Here is a 25,149-nt window from a genome sequence, read left to right as displayed (position 1 = left end):
GTTATATAAGTTCTTACGTAATTTGCATCTGCCTGCAGTCGCATGAGGACAATATTAAGTCCAGGCTCCAAAGAAATAACAGGATTAGTACTTCCGTGAGAATGTGTGAATCATGTATTGATGTTTAAATCAAAAAACCGATGCTGTGAACGATCATAGGGGACAAGGAAAAAGCAGTCTGGTTCTAAGAACGCTTGATCCAGTAATGAAACAGTTGAGGGTGGAGGGCACAAATTTCAACACGATCCAAAAGAATCAATGGGGCTCTGTGTAAAGTGAAGTGATACACTCTAACTCGTCACTATACGATTTGGAGGCTTAAGGCGTAATATGTAACTGCAGACTGGAGAAAGTTAAGTTCTGCTTAGAACAACCCCTACCACCGGTGCGGAAGTAAACGGCCGAAAGAATTTACAGTCAAATCTAGTAAACATGAAAATTACTAGAATGAGATTTTCACTCTGCAGCGGAGTGTGCGCTGATATGAAATTTCCTTGCAGATTAAAACTGTGTGCCCGACCGAGACTCTAACTCGGGACCTTTGCCTTTCGCGGGCAACTTCTCTACCATCTGAGCTACCGAAGCACGACTCACGCCCGGTCCTCACAGCTTTACTTCTGCCAGTATCTCGTCTCCTACCTTCCAAACTTTACAGAAGCTCTCCTGCGAACCTTGCAGAACTAGCGAGTTCGAGTCTCGGTCGGGCACACAGTTTTAATCTGACAGGAAGTTTCATATCAGCGCACACTCCGCTGCAGAGTGAAAATCTCATTCTGGAAACATCCCCCAGGCTGTGGCTAAGCCATATCTCCGCAGTATCCTTTCTTTCAGGAGTTCTAGTTCCGCAAGGATCGCAGGAGAGCTTCTGTAAAGTTTGGAAGGTAGGAGACGAGATACTGGCAGAAGTAAAGCTGTGAGGACCGGGCGTGAGTCGTGCTTCGGTGGCTCGGATGGTAGAGCACTTGCCCGCGAAAGGCAAAGGTCCCGTGTTCCAGTCTAGGACGGGCACACACTTTCAATCTGCCAGGAAGTTTCATGAAAATTATTATTGATCTTTCAGCGATAGAGAATTGTTATAGTATATCTGTAAGTTGGGTTAGCTCTTGAGGAAATACGCCTTTTTGTTAGTGACTGACCTTCGCTAATATAGTGACCCAAAACATTCTGACTGTACAGTGATCCAACCCACACAATAGTTAACAAACACACTATGTGATCAAAAGAATCCGGATAGCCCCAAAAACATAAGTTTTTCATATTAGGTGCATTGTGCTGCCACCTACTGCCAGTTACTCCGTATCAGCGACCTGTAGTCATTAGACATCGTGAGGGAGCAGAAGGATCGCTCCGTGGAACTCATGGACTTCGAACGTGGTCAGGTGATTGGGTACCACTTGTATATTACGTCTGTAGGCGTGAGTTCCACACTCCTAAACATCCCTAGGTCCACTGTTTCCGATGTGATAGTGAAGTGGAAATGTCAAGGGACACGTACAGTACAAAAGTGTACAGATCGACTTCGTCTGTTGACTGAGAGATTGCCGACAGTTGAAGAGGCTCGTAATGGGTAATAGGCAGACATCTATCCAGACTATCACACAGGAATTCCATATTGCATCAGGATGCACTGGAAGTACTGTGATAGTTAGACGGGAGGTGAGAAAACTTGGATTTCATGTTCGAGCAGCTGCTCATAAGCCACACATCACTCCGGTAGTTGCCAAACGACGCCTCGCTTGGTGTAAGGAGCGTAAACCTTGGACGATTGAAGAGTGGAAAAACGTTGTGTGGAGTGACGAATTACGGTACACAATGTGGCGCTCCGATGGCAGGATGTGGGTATGGCGAATGCCAGGTGAACGTCATCTGCCAGCGTGTGTAGTGCCAACTGTAAAATTGGGAGGCTGTGGTGTTATGGTGTGGTCATGTTTTGCGTGGCATTACCACGGCACAGGCCTACATTGATGTTTTAAGCACCTTCTTGTTCCCACTGTTGAAGAGCAATTCGGTGATGGCGACTGCATCTTTCAATGAGATCGAGCACCTGTTCATAATACACGGCCTGTGGCGGAGTGGTTACACGACAGTAACATCCCTGTAATGAACTGGCCTGCATAGAGTCCTGACCTGAATCGTATAGAACACTTTTGGGATGTTTTGGAACGCCGACTTCGTGCCAGGCCTCACCGACCGACATCGATGCCTCTCCTCAGTGAATCACTCCGTGAATAATGGGCTGCCATTTCCCAATAAACCTTCCAGCACCTGATTGAACGGATCCATGTGAGAGTGGCAAGGCTAAGGGTGGGCTAACACCATATTGAATTCCAGCATTACCGACGGAGGGCCCCACGAACTTGTAAGTCATTTTCACTCTAGTGTCCGGATACCTTTGATCACATAGTGTATAATCATTAAATATAATAGACATTACACACAGCACCATGAACCAAAGCGAAGTCCATGTGGCAGCGTGTTACATGTACTGTTATGCACTACTTTATCCCGTTAAATTGTTATACACTATTGGCAGAATAAGAAAAAATCATCTACTCAGTAATAAGCACTGTTAAGATATCGTACGTTACAATGTATTCGTAACTTTTTTTTGATTTGAGATACCGTGGCACTTTGCTACAGTACACTGTTCCATGTGTGGAAGTACATTCATCCGTTAGAAAGAATGATTCAGTCTTGTAAACTGGAACTGTAGCTGTCAAGAGTACAACAACATGCAGTATGATATTTTGAATTCTGATCTATACCGTATACAACGACAAATAACCCTAAATATTTCGTCATAACACCATATTATATGTTAATAGTTGTCAAATTGGTTAAGATAATTTTTACTCATTTACTTGGTCCATTACTGCTGGTTTATGATGATCTACTGACGAAAGTAGTTGAATCGTACCTGCTGTTACAGCAGTTGGTAGATGTCTTCAGCACAAAACGAAGGCCATTATGCAGAAAACAAGCAACAGTTCTGTAACGTTGCTTTTCTCGGGGTAAAGTCATCAGCAAACAGCAGAACTAAGAGAAGGTAAATACATTGCTCAATAGTGATACCAGGGCCAGTGATGGAAGACAGAATAAACTCTAATGATATAAACAGCAGTAGCAGCAGTGGTAATACGAGGAATTTTCCACATTGTGTTACACTTTGTTTTTCCCCATTACTCTTGGTGCACTACTTGACGCATCATTACTGCTGCAAGTATGTACTACATTGCTCTAATCGTAGCTGGCAGGACAATTAATAGAGTGTAATCTCTGTACAGTACAGCTCGGTTTCCCAGCTGCTGTCATTACGCGAGCGGACAATATGGAGTGTGATCATCAAAGTCATCGCTGTACGAATTGGCTTCTGAGAAAGGAGGATGTACACACTGCGGATATTCACAGGAGGTTGATAGCAGTGTGCAGAAAGTGAGCATCGCCACGAAAAGTCCTCTTGCAACACGACAACGCTCTCCTCGATGTGAGTCGGAAAACCACGGCTGCCATCGCTGAAATGGGGTTCCAGGTACTGTCACATCCATGCTGTCCTCCCGACGTGGCCCCCATATGATTATCAACTATGTGGCGCTATGAAAACTCCTCTGCACGGACATCATTTCGTAGACTTTCAGGAACTGTGTGCAGCAGTCCTGCGGTGTGACCGACAGACACCAGAAGAGTGGGTCTCAGAGGGCCTACGGAAGTTAAAAGGGTCCAAGTCAGGAGAATACGGTGGATGTGGCACTACATTTCAGCAATGTCACCCGTGTTTTCAGATTCGTAACTGGATGAGCGTTGTCGTTGCAAAAGCACTTTTCGTCACGGTGCACATTCTCCTCATACTACCACCAGTCACCTGTAAACATCTTCAGTGTTTACACCCTCCTTGATGGAAACCCTGTCGTCCAGCACAGTCATTTCTGATCACACTCCATGATAACAGTTGGGAAATTCGGCTGTACTATGCCGGGATTACACTTCTAATAGTTGTTCTGCCACCTACTGTTAAAATCAGTACATACTTGCAGTTGTAGTGAATGGGGCACAATAAATGATGGGAAAAATTAAAGCATAAATCAATACGTAACGACCCTAGTAGTAGTATTTTCATCCGTTGTCGTGATAGTAGCGCTAATATTAGCAGGCGAGAAACCTAAATTTGAAAGATATAAGTTAAAAAATTGTGAAAATCTATGCTTCAATTCTGTGACTAGAAACGCGCATTCTGCTGGAGACGGGAAATAATACCATAGTGGAACTACATACACGGAGTGTTTCAGAAGACGATAGATGCTTGCTGTGTTATTGATATTACTGCTGTCATGACGTGAGCGGACAACATTGAGTGTGATTATCAAGGACAGCGCTGGAAGATTTGGGTTTTGTGGAAGGAGGATGTAAATACTACAGATATTCATGTGCGATTGGGATCGACCTCACCCCCACCCTCAAGTACCTTGGCGTCACCCTTGACCGTCGCCTCCCCTGGACCCCCCATCTCCGGACAATCCAAGCCAAGGCACGCTCCCAACTCCATCTCCTCAAGCTCCTTTCTGGCTGCACATGGGGTCTGGAACCCTCCACCATCCTCCACACCTATAAATCCCTCATCCGCCCTATCCTCTGCTACGCCCACCCTGCATGGATCTCCGCCCCTTCTACCTTTTACAAATCCCTTCTCATACTAGAAAGCCATGCGCTCCGCCTCACCTATCTCATCCATCTCCCCTCCCCCACACGGATCCTGTATGACCTTATTCCGTTCCTGCACATCCTCCTTTTCCTCGAATGGATACAGATCCTGTAAACCTCTCGTAAACTTAATCTCCCTCACCCACTTGTCTCTCCCATCCTCTACCACCCCTGTCTGCTGCCGCACCTGTATTCCCGCGTCCCACCTGCTCTCCATCTCTCCATACCCTCGCGCAAGGTGGTTTCCACCAACTCCCCCTCAACTTTGATCTTCCCCTACCACACCCTGTGTTTTTTCCCAAAGACATCCTTCTATCCCTTCCTCTCTCTCTCTCCTCCACCCAGGCTTCCCCTGCCCCCCTACCTTCCTACCTTATTTTCTCCCCCTCCCATCTCCTCTGCCACTTTCATCGACACCCTCCCCTCTCCCTCCTCCCCCACCTTTTCCCCCTTTTGGCATGTCCCCGTCCTTGTACACGTAAAGTGAACATTCGCTCGCCGGAGATCATCGACAGTGTTTTGTGTGTGCCATCGTGTTAGTGATTCAGTGTTTCGTCATTTGTGCTCCTTCGTTCACATGTGCCGTTTCTGTCGTCTCTGTTAGTGCCCGAGTGCTGAACGTTTTTCTTTGGACGCTGCACTTGTGAACGACTTCATGTATTTTAAAATTGTGTGTCTACTGTTGTCTATCCACCGTGTTGTTTCGTTTTTAGTCTCCACTTGTAATAAATGTATTATCTGTGGCTGAAGAGCGAAGTAGTGTTGCCGCTGCCGGCCTACCTCCGTATAAGGTGTCAAAATCACAATGAAGGGAAAAAATGGGCGATTGGTGGCAGTGTGCAGAAAGACACTGTAGGCATACGAGGTAAACTACGGGTAGATGATGATCGTCTGCTGAAAAATTCGAACGGAAGTCATACTGGCCGGTGGGAAGAGGCAAGTGGCATTCGAGATGTTTGTGTATGTGCTTAGAGAGGACAGATTATATGGCATTTCTGAAGAATGGGTTTCAGATGGATCAGAAGGAAGACGTATCGTTAGAGAGTAGATTAGGTTTTAGAAAGGAAGAATTTTTCAGATGGCCTGCAGCTTGGTGTAACAACCAGTGCAAAGCATTAGGGGAAAGAAAACCAGTCTCCTGTGGTATGCTCCTTGTAGGCTTCACCACACCCTGGGCAGTTCAAAACATCAGGCCCCTCCTTGGATTTGGACCTGGTTGTTCCTGGGGAGGATGGAGCGGTTGAGTCCAGATGAGCCCTACAGATTCTGCCATTGTTCGGTACTGGTATTTTGTCTCTTCTTTGTTTTGTCTGGTTTATCTTGTTCTCCCAACAATTAACTTTTGTACGGACACCCAGACAAAATTTCGTTTTTTTTTTTGCCATTGTCTTTTTTGTTATGGGTCCATCATATTTTGGCAATGAATAAATACTGGATTGTTCTACACCTGTTCACACATCAGCACTCTGAACTTCATTTGTGTCACGTTCTTGGTTTTTTTTTTCTGGTGACTGCACGGACAAATCATCTGTCACATACGAGCAGCGTTTGTCCATGGGCTACTGTTGAACTCCTTTGCCTTCTGTGGAACTCCTTTGCCTTCTTCGGTTGTTGGAAATTCGCCTCTCTCATTGATTTCTGAGAGACTATCGTCTTCTGCTGTGAAGACATCCGGATTGAACGCGAATATTCCCGTTGATTCGAAGGATTTCTCAGCTGTTTGGATTGCGGCTACTCTAGAATATGCAGATCGAAACAGAACACTCACATCTGTGTGCCTAATGGATGTTCCTGGATTAGTAACCGTTAGAAACAAAGAGGGAGGGGGTGGTTAGCACAGAGTACGCGCATTGTCTTTTCCGCTGTCTTACAGAGTACTCTTAAACTAAGCGCCAAACTGTTCAAAACAACATCACAAATGAAAGTATCTGCTTGGTTCCGCTGTTTGTCGTGCCATGGTTTGTTCCTCACACAACTGTGATTCTTTTGGCAAATAATTTTATTTTCAATTGAGTATTTAGACAGTAGGCAACGGCCTTGCCGCAGTGGATATACCGGTTCCCGTGAGATCACCGAAGTTAAGCGCTGTTGGGTGTGGCCGGCCCTTGGATGGGTGACCATCCAGCCGCCATGCACTGTTGCCATTTTTAGGGGTGCACTCAGCCTCGTGATGCCAATTGAGGAGCTACTCGACCGAATAGTAGCGGCTACGGTCAAGAATACCATCATAACGGCCAGGAGAGCGGTGTGCTGACCCCACACCCCTCCTATCCACATCCTCCTTGAGGATGACACGGCGGTCGGATGGTCCCGGTAGGCCACTCGTGGACTGAACACGGAGTGTATTTAGACAGTGCTTATTGCTTACGATATACAACATACATATTACATAATTTGGAATTAAAACTTATATTTACTTGCACTAACCGAGGAATGTGGCGGAGCTCTTCAAGATTACGTGTTATGATGTCGCTGTAGAAGCAACAATTAAATGTAGTTTTTCACTGTTGGTCAGTGATGGCAGTGTACATAAAATGCCATAGCGAAATCTTACTAGACATGTACTCTTACCCGACCTTACCCTACGTTATACATGTTCTACGATTTTTGGAAGAAAAACTATAGACATTTCTGAAGATAACAATGATGAATGTTTGACTCATTACTGTGAGTTGTGTTGTTATTTCTTTGCAACCACGGAATTTATTTCATGCGTTGTGATTGGTGAGTTTAAATGTGTTAGTGGTGGAGCGGCTGATGCACTTTTAGACTATGGGGATATTTTGTGGGAAAAGTTATGGTTATGAGAATTGACGAAAGTGCTTTGGAGTTGGCTAATAGTACCCTTTATTTGGGAGTAAGCGAGGGATGTTTGTTTTGTTCGAAACAGTGGACAGCGTGGCGAAATATCGTAAAACTGCAATGTGTCTAGTACCTACTTGAGCTTAAGGGTAGTGTTGTACTGAGTTTGGTGTTTCTCTGTTACAAGTACCGGCGTATTATTGTTCACGGATGAGTCTATAATTGCTGGTGACGAGAGTCTCCTGGTACGGACGGAGAAGAGTGACTTCTCTTTATTTGTTCATTATTTGGAATCCCGCTTTAGGGAATGGGTTGTCAGTGGCTCAGCTACAACTCTTAAGCATTTTCCTTAACAATAGAAACAATGCAACAGAAATTTTAGTACGATAAAATAGCGATGAACTTATGGTGCAAATGGCTCTGACCACTATGGGACTTAACATCTGAGGTCATCAGTCCCCTAGAACTTACAACTACTTAAACCTAACTAACCTAAGGACATCACGCTCGGTTCCAGTCAATAGCGCCTAGAACCGCACGGCCACTCCGGCCGGCTAGATAGAGATACATTATATTGTAATCATCTCTTAGTAAATGATTTGTGTTAGACACACCGATAATATGTATATCAGGAAAAAGTAAACTATGCAGTTACGTCGAGAGCAAATTGCATTAGCAATCTCGCTGAATGTAGGACATTTTATGTAAACATCTAAAAAACAAGATAAAAGCCTAAAAATTACAAGAGCTATATTATTATATCCATCTCTGAATGAACCCTAAATACATGCACAGCACCCAATCTAGACATCCGCTACCGCACAATAAGGCTTCAGGCAATGGTCACCTACACCCCAAGTAACATATAACCCAGACCTCGAGTTCCAAATACCGTACACTCCAAGCATTACACGTTCTATAACTCGAGCTCACATGGATTTCTAGTATTTTTTTTATATATTTATCCCGTTTTACACGTATAGATAAATGTCCTATATTAAGCGAGATGGCGGCCACAGAGTTCTTGCATATTTATACATCAATCTCGTTTCATAGAAACATAGATAAAATTTCTTATATTCAGCGAGATGGCTAATACAGTTTACTCTTGACATTACTTCATAGTATACATGTTATCGATGTGACGAGGTATTACTATTGTGAATAACACAAATCATTTACTGGGAAATGATCTCTACTATGTAATGTATCAAGATTTCCCACAAATAAATAACTACTGTATAATAAAGTCGGGTGACATGAATGGCTGGGATACCTCCAAGGGCAGGTCCTACCACCAGAACTGGGAAGGTACGCTACTGGCCATTAAAATTGCTACACCACGAAGATGACGTGTTACAGACGCGAAATTTAACCGATGGGAAGAAGATGCTGTGATATGCAAATGATTAGCTTTCCAGAGCATTCACACATGATTGGGGCGGGTGGCGACACCTACACGGTGCTGACACGAGGAATGTTTCCAACCGATTTCTCATATACAAACAACAGTTGACCGGCGTTGCCTGGTGAAACGTTGTTGTGATGCCTCGTGTAACAGGGAGAAATGCGCACCATCACGTTTCCGGCTTTGATAAAGGTCGGATTGTAGCCTACCACGATTGCGGTTTATCGTATCGCGACACTGCTGCTCGCGTTGGTCGAGATCCAATGACTGTTAGTAGAATATGGGATAGGTGGGTTCAGGAGGGTAATACGGGCCGCCGTGCTGGATCCCAACAGGCTCGTATCACTAGCAGCCAAGATCACAGGCATCTTATCCGCATGGCTGTAACGGATTGTGCAGCCACGTCTCGATCCCTGAGTCAACAGATGGGCACGTTTGCAAGACAACAACCATCTGCACAAACTGTACGATGACGTTTGTGCAGCATGGACTATCAGGTCGGGGACCATGGCTGCGGTTACCCTTGACGCTGCATCACAGATAGGAGCGCCTGCGATGGTGGGTGCACGAAAGGCAAAACGTTATTTTTTCGGATGAATCCAGGTTCTGTTTACAGCATCATGATGGTCGCATCCGTGTTTGGCGACATTGCGGTGAACGCACATTGGAAGCGTGTATTCGTCATTGCCATACTGGCGTATCACTCGGCGTGATGGTATGGGGTGCCATCGGTTACACGTCTCGGTCACCTCTTGTTCGCACTGACGGCACTTTGAACAGTGGACGTTCATTTCAGATGTGTTGCGAACCGTGTCTCTACCCTTCATTCGATCCTTGCGAAACCCTACATTTCGGCAGTATAATGCACGACCGCATGTTGCAGGTCCTGTACGGACCTTTCTGGATACAGAAAATGTTCGACTTCTGCCCTGGCCAGCACATTCTCCAGATCTCTCACCATTTGAAAACGTCTGGTGAATGGTGATCTAGCAACTGGCTCGTCACAATACGCCAGTCACTACTCTTGATGAACTGTGGTATCGTGTTGAAGCTGTACGTGTACACGCCATCCAAGCTCTGTTTGACTCAATGCCGAGGCGTATCAAGGCCGTTATTACGGGCAGAGGTGGTTGTTCTGGGTACTGATTTGTCAGGATCTATGCACCCAAATTGCGTGAAAATGTAATCACATGTCAGTTCTACTACAATATATTTGTCCAATGAATACCCGTTTATCATCTGCATTTCTTCTTGGTGTAGCAATTTTAATGGCCAGTATTGTATTTGCTACTCATTGCACCCACATGCACCTTTACTTCGCGAAGTGTGTTGTTTTAAGTAAGTATTTAATGTTGGTGACTAATGCATGTGCTTATGTAATGTGATGCCACGTTTGTGGCGTACATAATCTACTCCTCTCTAACAGCCCTAGGGGTCCCTCAGAAGCCAACGTCCCCCTCCGATGGACAGATCGCCATCAACACTGTCGCATGTGCGTACCTCATGAGACTGTCGAGAGCTTTGGAGATTACTCCAGGACACTGGATGTAAAGTCTGGTGATTACAGACTTGACGCCACCACCCCTCCTCTGCCCTCTGCCGTGAAGACAAACGAAAAATTACCGACAGGTTGCGGCGTACCCGGATGGTCACTCATCCAAGCACGGCCATGGCCGACAATATCTAACTGCAGTCTTGTTGATCTGATGGAAACTCATGTATCCACCGCGGCACGGCCGTTGACATAAATACTGTCACGTGCTCGCATCAAGAGAGATCGGTCAAATGGTTCAAATGGCTCTGAGCACTATGGGAGTTAACTGCTGCGGTCATCAGTCCCCTAGAACTTAGAACTACTTAAGCCTAACGAACCTAAGAACATCACACACATCCCTGCCCTAGGCAGGATTCGAACCTGCGACAGTAGAGGTTGCGCGGTTCCAGACTACAGAACCTAGAACCGCTCGGCCACTCGGGCCGGCGAGAGATCGGTCATTTGTTCTATTTTGTTGTTGTTGTTGTGGTCTTCAGTCCAGAGACTGGTTTGATGCAGCTCTCCATGCTACTCTATCCTGTGCAAGCTTCTTCATCTCCCAGTACCTACTGCAACCTACATCCTTCTGAATATGTTTAGTGTACTCATCCCTTGGTCTCCCTCTACGATTTTTTCCCATCACGCTGCCCTCCAATACTAAATTGGTGATCCCTTGATGCCTCAGAATATGCCCTACCAACCGATCCCTTCTTCTAGTAAAGTTGTGCCACAAATTTCTCTTCTCTCCAATTCTATTCAATACCTCCTCATTAGTTATGTGATCTACCCATGTAATCTTCAGCATTATTCTGTAGCACCACATTTCGAAAGCTTCTATTTTCTTCTTGTCTAAACTATATATCGTCCACGTTTCACTTCCATACATTGTCCTATTTTATATTAGTGAATTAAACGAGACATTGTAACAAGTTCTAACCACAAAATCGTTTCTATAGACAACTGTAACAGAAAATGAGATGAATCTTTTTCTTTTGTATCTACATGAGATAATTACAGGTAAGAGGCAACACATATTAGGGATTTTCATTGTACCTTTTCTTATGGTTACTGTATGTCTTCGTATTGTTAACAACGCAATGTAAATATGACAGTGTTCTGAAAAGTAATGCCTTCGATTCTTTTATTCTCATGATGTATTACATGTCGTGTGTATTACTCTGTCGACTTTCCTGCTTCGCTGACGCAAATTGCTACCCCTCTGACGTTAGAGGTCTCCAAATACGGGGGTTGTAACTTTAATAGTGGCAACTATTTATTAACAACCGAAACAAGAGAGTTACATGTTTGTACCTGTTACCGTCCTCAAAGTAGTCACCAGAGTTGTGTAGAACCCGTTGCCAGCGATGTGGAAGGCGTAGCAGCAGAGTCTGTACTGTTGATGGTGAAAATGGAGCGGTCTAAAGTTATGACGATTCTCGTGTACGGCTGTGATGGTGTTATCCTAACGTATTACGTTACTCCACGGCAGACTGTCAATGCACGGTATTACTGTTCGTTTTTGGAGCATCACCTGCGACCAGCTTTGCGAAAGAAGCGGCGACACTTTCTGCGCAACTCACCAATCATTTTGCACGACAATGCGAGGGCGCATACAGCGCAAGCTTTGGTTGTTCTGCTCTGCCGATGGGACTGACAAGTACTGTACCATCCATCATATTCCCCGGACTTAAGTCCTTGTGACTTTGATCTGATTCCGAAGATGAAGGAACCACTTCGTGGCATTCGCTTCAGAACTGTTCCAGAGATTCGACTGGCATTAGACCGCTCCATTCGCACCATCAACAGGACAGGCTCTGCTAACGGTATTCTACGCTACATCGCTGGCAACGGGTTCTACACCACGCAGGTGACTACTTTGGAGGACAGTAACGATTGCAAGCACGTAACTCTTCTGTATCGCTTGTGAATAAATAGTTGCCACTATTTAAGGTCTAACCCTTGTAGTACCGTGCAGCATGGCGATGTGTAAAGTAACCATACTGGTGAGTGAGAAACAGTGTGTTGTAATCGAGTTTCCAATCGCAGGAAGAGTGGCTTCGTCAAGAAAGTCAGACGTTCTACAGTGACGATATCAACAATCTGTTCTCTCGTTGGAAGATATGTGTTCGTCGCCAGAGTCACTATGTTGAGAAATGAATATGTATACATGAAGAATAAAGATGTAGAATGTTAATTTTGTGTTATAATCGAAATCACGACCTATTATACGTTGTTCTATAAATACATTATGACTCTGATGGTTTTCATTATACCCAGTAGGATGTTGAACTGCATGACCATCTAAGGTACAGCTTCTTTGTGCCTCAACACGTTTAGGTTGATCAACTTCACAGCTTTTTTGTTTACTCTGTCTACGACGTCTTTTCAAACAATCCCGTAATATTTGTGATTTCGCGCCAACAATGTTGTTGTTGTTATGGTCTTCAGTCCTCAGACTGGTATGATGCAGGTCTCCATGCTACTCTATCCTGTGCAAGCTTCTTCATCTTCCAGTACTTACTGCAACCTACGTCCTTCTGAATCTGTTTAGTGTATTCATCTCTTGGTCTCCCTCTATGATTTTTACCCTCCACACTGCCTTCCAATGCTAAATTTGTGATCCCTTGACGCCTCAGAACATGCCCTACCAACAGGTCCCTTCTTCTTGTCAAGTTGTGCCACAAACTCCTCTTCTCCCCAATTCTATTCAATACCTCCTCATTAGTTATGTGATCTACCCATCTAATCTTAAGCACTCTTCTGTAGCACCACATTTCGAAAGCTTCTATTCTCTTCTTTTCCAAACTATTTATCGTCCATGTTTCACTTCCATACATGGCTACACTCCATACAAATACTTTCAGAAACGACTTCCTGACACTTAAATCCATACTCGATGTTAATAAATTTCTCTTCTTCAGCAACCGTTTTCTTGCCATTGCCAGTCTATATTTTATATTCTCTCTACTTAGACCATCATCAGTTATTTTGCTCCCAAAATAGCAAAACTTCTTTGGAGCGAAATGTCGTTGGCACCACTGCACAAGCCAGTGTTTGATATGAAACTGTCGGAAGTCTCATTGTTGCGTGTCTGTTAGTTATTGCTCAGTGCTGTATTGAGTAGAACATTGTGTGAGATCAATAATTGCAGAACAATATCCGAGAGCGCAATTTGTACACTGCGTGGCACATGTTGTTAATTTAGTTCTTTCGCGTTCGTGTGAAATACCTATGGTACGGAACTGTATTGGAACAATAAAAAGTATAGTAAACTTTTTTCGACAATCTCCACTTCGGGATAACCTTTTGAAGAAAATTTCAGATCAAACTGACTCATCTCATTCAACGCTGTTCTCCCTTTGTGAGACGCGGTGGACCGAGAAGTATGTGGCTGTTGAGAGATTAGCAGAAATGCTTCCTGTAGCGCGCGCGACACTTCAGGCCCTTCAAGACGCTGCTAGTAGGGATGTCGTCGCTGAAGCATACCAACTGCAGACTGCCATGGAAAATAGCCTATTTATCATGTCGCTTGTTATATTACGAAAAGTTTTTTCATATACAGCGAACCTGAATAAAGCAATGCAGAAGGTCAATGTTGACCTGATGAACACTTCCCATAGCTGCAAGAGTAGTTTTAACTGTTTTCCCATAACTGCAAAATAGTTAAAACTACTTTTAAAATACAAAATTGTTAAGGCTTTCGTGGCCACTTGTTGACAAACTGCCTATTGGCTTCTGTCTCGGGTTCTTCGGCCGACGTTCATCTAATGATTTTTCTGACGTTTCGCCAGCACGAGTGGCTGGCATTGTCAAAGCTTCACCCTCCATTGCCGGTGGTGAACTGGAGCCGAGCTCGCGGGCGCAGACTATATGTACCTGGCGCGCCCTCGGACGTTGGCGCGCCAGGTACATATAGTCTGCGGCCACGAGCTCGGCTCCAGTTCACCACCGGCAATGGAGGGTGAAGCTTTGACAATGCCAGCCACTCGTGCTGGCGAAACGTCAGAAAAATCATTAGATGAACGTCGGCCGAAGAACCCGAGACAGAAGCCAATAGGCAGTTTACTCTTAAAATATTCCGAATGAAAATGAGTTCTCAGTCCTTTTCGAGCAGGCAAAGCAGATGAGCTCAAGTGACATAACTGTTCCAAGAACGACTGAAAGGCAAACCCAGCGCAGCAATGTACCAGCAGAAACTGCTGAAATATACTATCGTCGAATTGTATTTTAACCTCTTATTGAACATGTGATCACAGAACTTGATGATTGTTTTAAACCACATGAAGAATAAATCGAAGGAATTCAGATACTTTTGCCTGAGAAAACCAATAATGACTCCAGGACAAAAGAAAATCTTAAGAAGATAGCGCAAATATTTCTTGCTGAGAATGTAGGCACAACAATTCTGAGTGAATGCGAGATATGGGACAATCACTGGAAATCTTTAGAGGAAAAACCTGTCACTGCAATAGAAGTTATAGCTCAGTGTGATGCGCTGCTTTTCTCTTCGATAAAAAAGCTTCTTATCATATTAGCCACACTCCCAGTGTCAACGGCGACCCCTGAAAGACGTTTCTCGACTATGAAGAGGCTAAAAACTTACGTAAGGAATAAAATAGGAGGTGAAAGACTTACTGGTCATGGTTTAATGAGTGTTCATCGTGATCTGGCGGTGCAACTAGATTGTGAAGAAGTTATTAGTAAGTTAGCAGCAAGACGTAAAAGGCTAAATATAATACTTTAAATTAAAGTAAGTAATGTTTATTTTTAAATTAACTTACGACCTGAAGTTACAGAAAAATGCCAAAGTCTCACATTTTAAATACAAAGACTAATATAATAATATTATTGCTTAATGTAAATGATTATTAATGATATTCAAAAAGATATAATTACCTCCAATGTTAGCTTACAATTAGCTGCTTTTTCATAAATAAATACCTCAATAGTTACAATACATATGTTTTATTTAAAGATGCTTGGATCAATTAGTGTTTCTCTACAGTTTTACCCGCATGTAATATGAATGCTAACGTATTTGTGGATTTTTTAATTTCTGCTTGATTGACTCTATTGGCGTTAACAGCAAAACCTATTTACGTGGTGAGCGAAGACTGGTTTACCTTCCTAAATGATAGTGTTGGACCCCCTCCCCCCACCTCTCCCCCCTCCCCCCCACCCCCTCCCCCCATGCAAAAGCTGTAGGTACGTTCCTGGTTGCGTTGCACGGTTTGTGAATTTCGAGATGCAGAGTTAGAGCAGCAACGCGTCTATATTAAATTTTGCATGAAACTCAAGAAAACTTTTACAGAGACACTACAAATGACGCAGAAAACCTACGCTGATGAGGGCTTAAGCCATACTCGGTGTTACGAGTATGTTCACACGGATTAAAAATGGCTAGACGGTAGTTAAAGACGACTCCCGTTCAGGATCCCCCTCGACGTGTAACGACGACAGTCATGTCAAGAACTTCAACGGAATTGTAGGTGCCAATCAGGAGAAAGTAACATTTCAGTTGGATGGTGTCATGAAATCCCAGTACAGCATCTTGGAATGCATCACGTTGCCGTCAAGTTCGTCCCACGGCTCATGAGTCAAGAACAGAAAGACCTTCACAATCTGTAAAGAGCTTTTAGATCGTGCAAATGAGAATGAGATGTTCCTCAAGAGAATCACAACTGGTGATGAGATGTGGGTATACTGTTACGATGTTGACCTCAAAGTTCAGTCTTCACAATAGTCGGTAAAGATTCTCCAAGACAAAGCTCGTCAGTTCAGGTCAAATATAAAGCGATGCTGATTGTTTTCTTTGACTTTGGAGGATTAGTTCATACAAAATTCGTGCCACAGGGACAAACTCCTAATTGATGGTACTATCGAGACGTGTTGCGAATCCTGCGAGAAAATCTGAGAAGGGAACGGCCTGCAATGTGGCGAGGCAATTTATGGCTCTTGCATCACAATACCGCACCCGCCCATTCATCCCTGCTGGTACGCGACTATTGCACAAAGAACGAAATCACTGTGCCGCTTCATCCTCCGTACTCTCCAGGACTGGCCCCTGCGGACTTTTTTTTTTTTTGTTTTCAGAGTTTGAAAACCCCGTTGAAAAGATGAATATTAACAACGATTGACGAGATAAAAGAAAACTGGCAGGTGACGGTTCGCGCGATCCAGCACGAGACATACAGAGACTGCCTTCGGAAGTGAAAACTACATTGGAAGCGGTGTATCAATTGTGGAGGACAGTATTTCCAAGGACACAACACACAATAGATAAAAGGCAAACGCAAAAATATTCTGTGGACAAAGTTCAGGAATTTTTTAAAAGACCTCGTACTAATAGTTATAGCCTTCCTATGAAGATGGTCGCTACCACTAACTCATTTAGAAACTAAATAATAAACTTTTTCAGGTGGTCCACCCCCTTAGCTGAGTAGTCAGGAGTCTGACTGTCATGCAGCGGACCCGGGATCGATTCCCGGACGGGTCGGAGATTTCTCCGCTAAGGGAGTGGGTTATGTGTCGTCCTCACCATCATCATCGACACTAAGCTGCCCAGCTTGGCGTCAACTGGAAAGATTCGCAACTCGGCGGCCGAACCTCTCCAATTGGGGACTCTCGGCCATTAATGCCATACGATCATTTCAATTCATATTCGTTGTACAGCCAACTGCAAACGTGTAATTCTTCAAATTCGTTACAGTTGCTAAAACTGTAAGAAATTGGAAGAATTACACGTTGGGGCTTCAAGGCCTGCTTGTACGGTGTTTGTCCTTTTGTTAAATCATTCCAGCAGAGTTGGGTAGGCGGTAGCAGTATGCATGGTGGAATGCATGGCATTCGAGCGCTTGGAGGGACTGACAGAAAATGGATCCTACGGGTATCAAATCGACATTAAAGTAAGTGAGGGCGGATTGATGTGGTGAAAGGGGGAGAGACACAGTTCCATTGGTCAACCGGAAATGGGTGTTTCGTTCTATAATTATTTGCTGAATCTTAGAAAGAACAAAATATGATAGTGGGGTCGCCACTGATCTCAGATCAAACTAACAAAATTCAAGCTGTGCACTTCATTTATTCCATTAATTTTTCTAGCTGTCCTCAGTTCGATGGTTGGTTTCTTACTAGATATGGTTCTACTCGAAGTGGGATGCCCTTGTACCTAAATTTACCTTAGAAATGTCCTACCCATCAAGGTATATAGGCACTCTGAACCACACTGAAACTTGGAGCTCTTCAAATATATAGAAATTTTTCACAGAGGTGCGAGAAGTGATAAGTGACAGACAAAATTCGAAGACCGACTGAAGATTAAATACAAGTCCCTTAGACCCCATTATACCACCCTTACCTTAAGTTTGGCAAATGGCTCTGAGCACTATGGGACTTAACATCTTAGGTCATCAGTCCCCTAGAACTTAGAACTACTTAAATCTAACTAACCTAAGGACAGCACACACATCCATGCCCGAGGCAGGATTCGAACCTGCGACCGTAGCAGTCCCGCGGTTCCGGACTGCAGCGCCTAGAACCGCATGACCACCGCTGCCGGATACGTTAAGTTTATAATGAGTATATTTCAGTACTTAAGACGTGTACCCATTTTCATGTTTTCACGAGCAGCTAGAAGTTTCCACACAAGACTCGTTTAGGATACTATGTCTCAGTTTCAAATCACCCCTGCTTGGAACAGTTAAATGAGAAGAAATAAATAATTCAATAATGACGGTTAACAGTGCTCGACAAGAACTAGACGATCAGAAAGTACCGTAATACTCTTTATGCCCTAATAATCTTTATGTTACAACGCTCAAGCCCCAGCTAGGAAAGAAAAGCCTAGGCCGAATTAGTCTGTGTCTAAAATATGCAAAAGAACTGATATAGTTGTTCAGTCGAAGAGATAAAGAAATGGTTGTAGTGTCCTTGGTAATACATGTGTTACAAGTCTTACCTTGTATCGTAGCTGCCCCACTGGAGGAACTGCGTAAGGAATCCCCCGGAAGCTGTAGTAGGGGATTCCCCTCACTGTTGTCGTATTCAGGCCGATCAACGCCGACTCCGGTGACAGCGAGATGGTGACGCGGCTGTCCTGCTGGAAAATAAACGCCAGAGGATATTTTAGTACGTGAAGTATTAAGGTGGCTAAATAAAGTGATTCGTCTCTGGTAGCTACTTATACTCTGTCGAGGTACGTCATTATTCCACCTGTTAGGAACCTCAGCAAAAGTTTATTTATGCCTATATTTCACCTGCATTGTTTAGATGGGTTGGGTTGTTTTGGGGGAAGAGACCGAACAGCGAGGTCATTGGTGTCATCGGATTAGGGAAGGATGGGAAGGAAATCGGCCGTGCTCTTTCAAAGGAACCATCCCGGCATTTGCCTGGAAGCGATTTAGTGAAATCACGGAAAACCTAGATCAGGATGGCCGAACGCGGGATTGAACCATCGTCCTCCCGAATGCGAGTCCAGTGTGCTAACCAATGCGCCACCTCGCTCGGTCATAGTTCAGAGCCTTTAGGCAGGCACTTACATCTCACAAACTGTTGTCTTAGAATTAGTAGTTATCGGTACCATTACAGTGTACAAATTATTGTATCAATAACGGTAAAGATACAAATAATAATAACAGAAACAATACTACATCTTGTGTTTCACTGCATTTGCTATACCCTGAGGTTTTAGAACGAGCCCGCTTTCCCAGCTCACAAGTGATGGCGAGGATAGTATCAGCTTTTATATTCCACATTCGACTGACATCGAAGCTCAGGAAATAGCGAAAATATATTTCCATTACATGCTATACCTGTACGTATGTTAAGCGCGGTAAGCTGCACAAGCAAGCCGCGAAAGGTTGCCACTGCTGAACTTAAGAATCTAAAATCACAAATACGAGTGAAAAGTATTAATAATATTAGCGTTTTGTATAAGGAATAAATATGAGCACCGAGGTCAGAAAAGTATGGAATTTAAAAATTAATGTAATACCCATCAACAGAGGTAGGGGAGAGTGCTGTACCTTGGAAACCTTCTTAGATTTTTTCCTCAAGTCAGCTTTGTAACGGAAGTTTATTACAATTTCTTATTTACATTTTGAAGTAACAGCATTCACTTTATGCGCTCTGCAGTATTCTTCTGAAATAGAAAAATTCCTCATAATAAGGAAGTTTTCCCAGATGTGAGAAATTATTCCACGGTACAACATAGTCATGTAAATGGAAACAAATATTTTATTCAAATTTAAAAGTGGTGAAGACGATAAATTATTGTTAATACTGTATTTAATATGACTCAAATGGCTCTAAGCACTAGTATTTAATAGCCTATGTGTTATATTATTACTCTACGACACACCAATCGTAAGTAAATGAAGTCAAATTAAGAGGAGGTGTTATAAAAATCCAGTTAAACATTTTAAAAAATTGAAACAAAAAGTATTGGCCAATAAGAGAAATTTCCACTTTCAACACAAGAAAAATTGTTAATTCAATTGCGAATATCTCGCTTTCCATGGTACATGATCTTCTGTGTACAGCTGAAACTTTCCCTTAGAAAAACTAATTATTACTGGGCTGATAAACCTCTACGTTATTTGATTTTCAAACAGCTGAGTAAAACTGAAGGTACTCCGGCATTTCTCTCTTTGATTATTCTAATCATCACTAAACTGACACACAATATTTTTAGCGCAACGCAATCTGACTTTGAAAAATCCCTACAAAAGAATGGCCCTGACTAACAATAACCTATACCTTTCATGAATCACTTACCTCACAAAAATCTTCGTTACTCGAACTACTGCAATACAGCGAGCGCCAGTACTGCCGGCTAAATAAAAGATTCAAACTACTGAAGGCACTAACTACTGATAGGCATAGTTAGCAAATGAAAGATTTTGATAGAGAACATACAATTTATTTACCTTAATAGTGTTCAAAAGTCATATATATCAGTTCATGATATCCAGTATTACAAATTTACTCTTTCTGGCGGACACACGTCCAGATCGTCCGCTCTCAAAATTCTGCCATCTCTCTCCTCACATCCACCACTGCTGGCGGCTCACCTCCAACTGCGCAACGCTATGCGCTGTTCACATCCAACTGCCCAACACTACAATAGCGACTATTCCAACAATGCCAACCAGCCACAGACTTCACACAGCACAGTCAGTGATTTCCATATAGAACGCTACGTGGAGTTACCAACATAAAAACCTAAACAGCCTACTTACACAGCATGCTTTTCGATTGATGAAGTATCGCTTAAGAGTCCATACGTTATGTAACTGAATTTAAAAAATATACAGAATTTAGCTCACGATTAAACGCTGAACTCAGAAAATTAACTACATCCACAAAGCAGCTGTAATATATTACAGAATACTTCAATATGCAGGATTCATAATATTTACAAACGCTGCACAAAACATAAACTCATGTCTCACAACAACAAAAACTGTAGAAAATGCCGGAAACAGCTTATGGCAGTTGTTGTGTACATAGTTCCGCGTAGTCAGCGCGTACACAACTTTCCCACTAGAGCACGCTCCGCTAAGCACAACAGCGCAGGCACAGCAATCGTCCATCTCCGCACTACGAGATGGCGCTGCCTTAGATACAGACCAAATTCTGCTTCCACCGATCCGCGTATTAATATGTAACGCAGCCAATGAGATTGCTGCTAACGTAGAACCTTTTCTCCTCGCTGATCACACTCATGCAGTGATACCTGAACGTGCGAGGTATTATAACAAGTGTACAGACCTCTGATAAGTCAGTCTGCATTTGTCTGCACCAGTCTGCATTAGTCTGTACCAGTCTATAGTCAAGTTTCAGTCTGCAGCTAATAAGATTACCATATTCCTGTACATAGCCATGAAGATAAACATATAGACACTTTGTCAAGTATCAGAGATATGTGAGAATAAGACTAACATACCAAGACCAAAGCAACTTCAGATTGTCAATTGCAAACAAGTTATGTAATGTCCATACTTTTTATTATTTTAATAAATGTGTGTGAAAATTAATCAAGTTCTGTTTAAAGTTGGTCACCGTCAATCTGCTACTCTAAGCGTGCAAGTGGCATTTCTATCGTCTGATCTAACAGCAGAAGATAAACACGCCACGATAAGACAACGAGACATATTGCTGATACTCGCCTACTTCGATAGAGCGACAAGTCAGATAATATGATGGTGTTTGTACCGAAGGTCTTACAGTACACACACCACAGCGGTGTGTACTGCACGTTTGTACATGTGACTCTACTCTAAAATCGGTCACCAGACTGCAACACCGACCATGAAACATCATATCTCCCGTGCCCTGGGCACAATATCGCAGAACATGGAGAGTGCTCTTTCTACAATCCGAAGATAACTAAGGTGACAAAATTCATGGAAGATATCCTAATATCGTGTGAGACCTTTAGCCGGCGGAGTGCAGCGACTTGGCATGGGCTCAACAAGTCATTGGGGCCATTCTGCCTATACAGGCGTCCACAGTTGTGAAAGTGATGCCGGTGCAGGAGTTTGTGCACAAACTGGCCTCTCGATTACGTCTCATAAACGTTCGATGTGATTCGTGTAGGGCGAGCCGTTTAGAGAAATCATTCACTCGAAATGTTAAGAGTGTTATTCAAACCAATCGCGAACAGTTGTGGCCCAGAGACATGGCGCATTGTCGTCCATGAAACGATTTTTTTTTTTTTTTACTGCAAATGGTCTCCAAGTAGCCGAACATAACCATTTCTAGTAAATGATGCGTTCAGCTGCTAGACCAAAGGATCCAGTCCATTCCATGCAAGCACAGCCCACATCATTATGGGTCCACCAGCAGCTTGCACAGTGCCTTGTTCACAATTTAGGTCCGTAGGATCTGCGCCGCACTCGAAACCTACCATCAGTTCTTACTAACAGAATTCGGGCCTCATCCCACCAGGCCACTGTTTTTCAAAAAATGGTTCAAATGGCTCTGAGCACTTTGGGACTTAACTTCTGAGGTCATCAGTCCCCTAGAGCTTAGAACTACTTAAACCTAACTAACCTAAGGACATCACACACATCCATGCCCGAGGCAGGATTCGAACCTGCGACCGTATCGGTCACGCGGTTGCAGACTGTAGCCCCTAGAACCGCTCGGACACCCGGCCGCCACTGTTTTTCAGTCGTCTAGGGTCCAGTCGATATGGTCACGAGCCAAGGTGAACGCTGCACGCGATGTCGTGTTGTTAGCAAGGCTCTCGCGTCTGTCGTCTGCTGCCATAGGCGTTAACGCAAAATTTCGCCGCACTGTCCAATTGGATTCGTTCGTCGTAAGTCCCACTGTAAGTAGGCTGTTTAGGTATTTATGTTGGTAACGCCACGTAGCACTCTGTATGAAAATCACTGGCTGTGCTGCGTGCAGTCTGTGGCTGGTTGGCATTGTTGGAATGTTCGCTATTTAGTGTTGGAAAGTTGGATGGGCACAGCACGTAGCGTTGCGCAGTTGGAGGTGAGCCGCCAGCAGTGGTGGATGTAGGGAGAGAGAGATGGATGAATAACGAGAACAAGACTGGATGTCATGAACTGATATATGACTTTTGAACACTATTAAGGTAAATACATTATTTGTTCTCTACCAGAATCTTTCATTTGCTAACTATGCCTTCAGTAGTTAGAATCTTTTATATAGCTGGTAGTGTTGGCGCTCGCTGTATTGCAGTAGTTCGAGTAACGAAGATTTTTGTGAGGTAAGCGATTCATGAAAGGTATAGATTATTGTTAGTCAGGGCCATTCTTTTGTGGGGATTATTGAAAGTCAGATTGCGTGGCGCTAAAAATATTGTGTGTCAGTTTAGTCAGAATAAGTAAAGAGAGAAATATCTGAGTACGTTCAGTTTTGCTCAGCTCTCTAAAAATCAAATAATGTAGAGGTTTACCAGCACACTCATTTAATAAATTTTCTAAGTGGACGTTTCGCCACATTAATTTCTTCGGTTATTTCACGCAGTGGTACCTGTGTGTTAGCACTGACAGTTCTACTCAAACGTCGCTGCTGTGTGTCGTTAAGTGAAGGCCGAAGGTCACTGTGCTGTCCGTTGTGAGAAGCAAAGACTGAAATCTGGTATTCTCTGCACCATCTTGACACTCCGAATCGTGGAACACTGAGTCCTCTTAACGATTTACGAAATGGAATGTCTCATGCGTCTAGACCCAAGTATCATTCTGCTTTCAAAGTCTGTTAATTCCCGTCGTGAGGCCATATTCAAGTCGGAAACGTTTCCATACAAAGCATCTCAGTAGAAATGGCTGCTCTGCCAATGCACTGCACTTTTATACCTAGTGTAGGCGATACTTCCGCCATCTGTATATGTACATATCGCTATGCCATGATTTTTGTCGTCTTGTTGTTGTGGTCTTCAGTCCTGAGACTGGTTTGATGCAGCTCTCCATGCTACTGTATCCTGTGCAAGCTTCTTCATCTCCCAGTACGTACTGCAGCCCACATACTTCTGAATCTGCTTAGTGTATTCATCTCTTGGTCTCCCTCTACAATTTTTACCCTCCACGCTGCCCTCCAATACTAAATTGGTGATCCCTTGATGCCTCAGAACATGTCCTACCAACCGATCCCTTCTTCTAGTCAAGTTGTGCCACAAACTCTTCTCCCCAATCCTATTCAATACCTCCTCATTAGTAATGTGATCTACCCATCTAATCTTCAGCATTCTTCTGTATCAACACATTTCGAAAGCTTCTATTCTCTTCTTGTCCAAACTATTTATCGTCAATGTTTCACTTCCATACATGGCTACACTCCATACCAATATTTTCAGAAGAGACTTCCTGACACTTAAATCCATACTCGATGTCATCGTAGTGTATAGTATACTCAGTGAACTGCAAGATATGACACTGTTCGGAACCGGTCTTAACATACGTCATGTAGTGTAAAACCACTTAACTCATAAGGTCTACTCTTGAGAGAGCTGGAAATACCATGGATTGGACCTGAATGTGTTCAACAACGTATTTTCTGTTCCGAAATTTAAAAATGATAATAACAGTAACGACACAGGATTGTTTGATAATTCGTTCACGACGTAAATTTTTATACATATCGTTTTTATAATGATCTTTTTCTAATTTATTTCATGACGGTTGCGAGTAATAGAACTATTTATTTACAGAGAAATCGAAAAACTTGTATACCGTGGCTTCGGGGAAGATCAGCTATGGATCCCAGAGAGAAATAGGAACACGCGGGGCAATACTAACCCTACGACTTAGAAGACAGGTTGGTGAAAAAAGAAAGCATCCCTACCTTAATGGTAACTATAGATTTAGTGAAAGCTTTAGACAATGTTAACTGACTAGAGTCTTCGAAATTTAGAAAGTAGCCGACATACAAGAGGGAACGAAACGTGATCTGCAATTTTCACAGAAACGGGACTGTACTTATAAGGATCGCGCATGAAAGGTGTTAGTAGTGAAAGAAGTGGTCGTGTGTCCCCGATGTTATTCAAACAGAACATTGAGGAAGCAATAAAGAAAATCAAGATGATTATATATATGTGATCGCTCTAAGCTTGTTGACACCAGTGCCTACCAATTTAAATTGTATATTACAGCACTGAGGATGGTCACTAAGTGACCGAAAATCGATGTTGCGATTAATAAAACAAAAAAAAAAGAAAAAATACGACCAATGCTGCCTCTCC

The 25,149-nt window shown here is 43.3% G+C and overlaps 1 protein-coding gene across 2 annotated transcripts in view; it reads right to left on the bottom strand.

Annotated features, from left to right (window-relative positions):
- Nucleotides 1-25,149, bottom strand: part of LOC124622620 (cholinesterase 1-like) — a 207,293-nt gene that overhangs the window by 158,125 nt on the left and 24,019 nt on the right. The window contains exon 2 of one of the 2 annotated variants that reach the window (XM_047148387.1): nucleotides 18,397-18,537. In XM_047148387.1, coding sequence (XP_047004343.1) covers nucleotides 18,397-18,537 — 141 coding nt within the window. The remainder of the gene's footprint in view (nucleotides 1-18,396; nucleotides 18,538-25,149) is intronic. The other variant, XM_047148388.1, reaches the window with a different exon arrangement.

This window comes from Schistocerca americana, chromosome 7 (genome assembly GCF_021461395.2).
Source record: "Schistocerca americana isolate TAMUIC-IGC-003095 chromosome 7, iqSchAmer2.1, whole genome shotgun sequence".
In the NCBI taxonomy this organism is placed as follows: Eukaryota; Metazoa; Arthropoda; class Insecta; order Orthoptera; family Acrididae; genus Schistocerca; species Schistocerca americana.
This window is presented reverse-complemented; position numbering and strand designations above follow the sequence as displayed.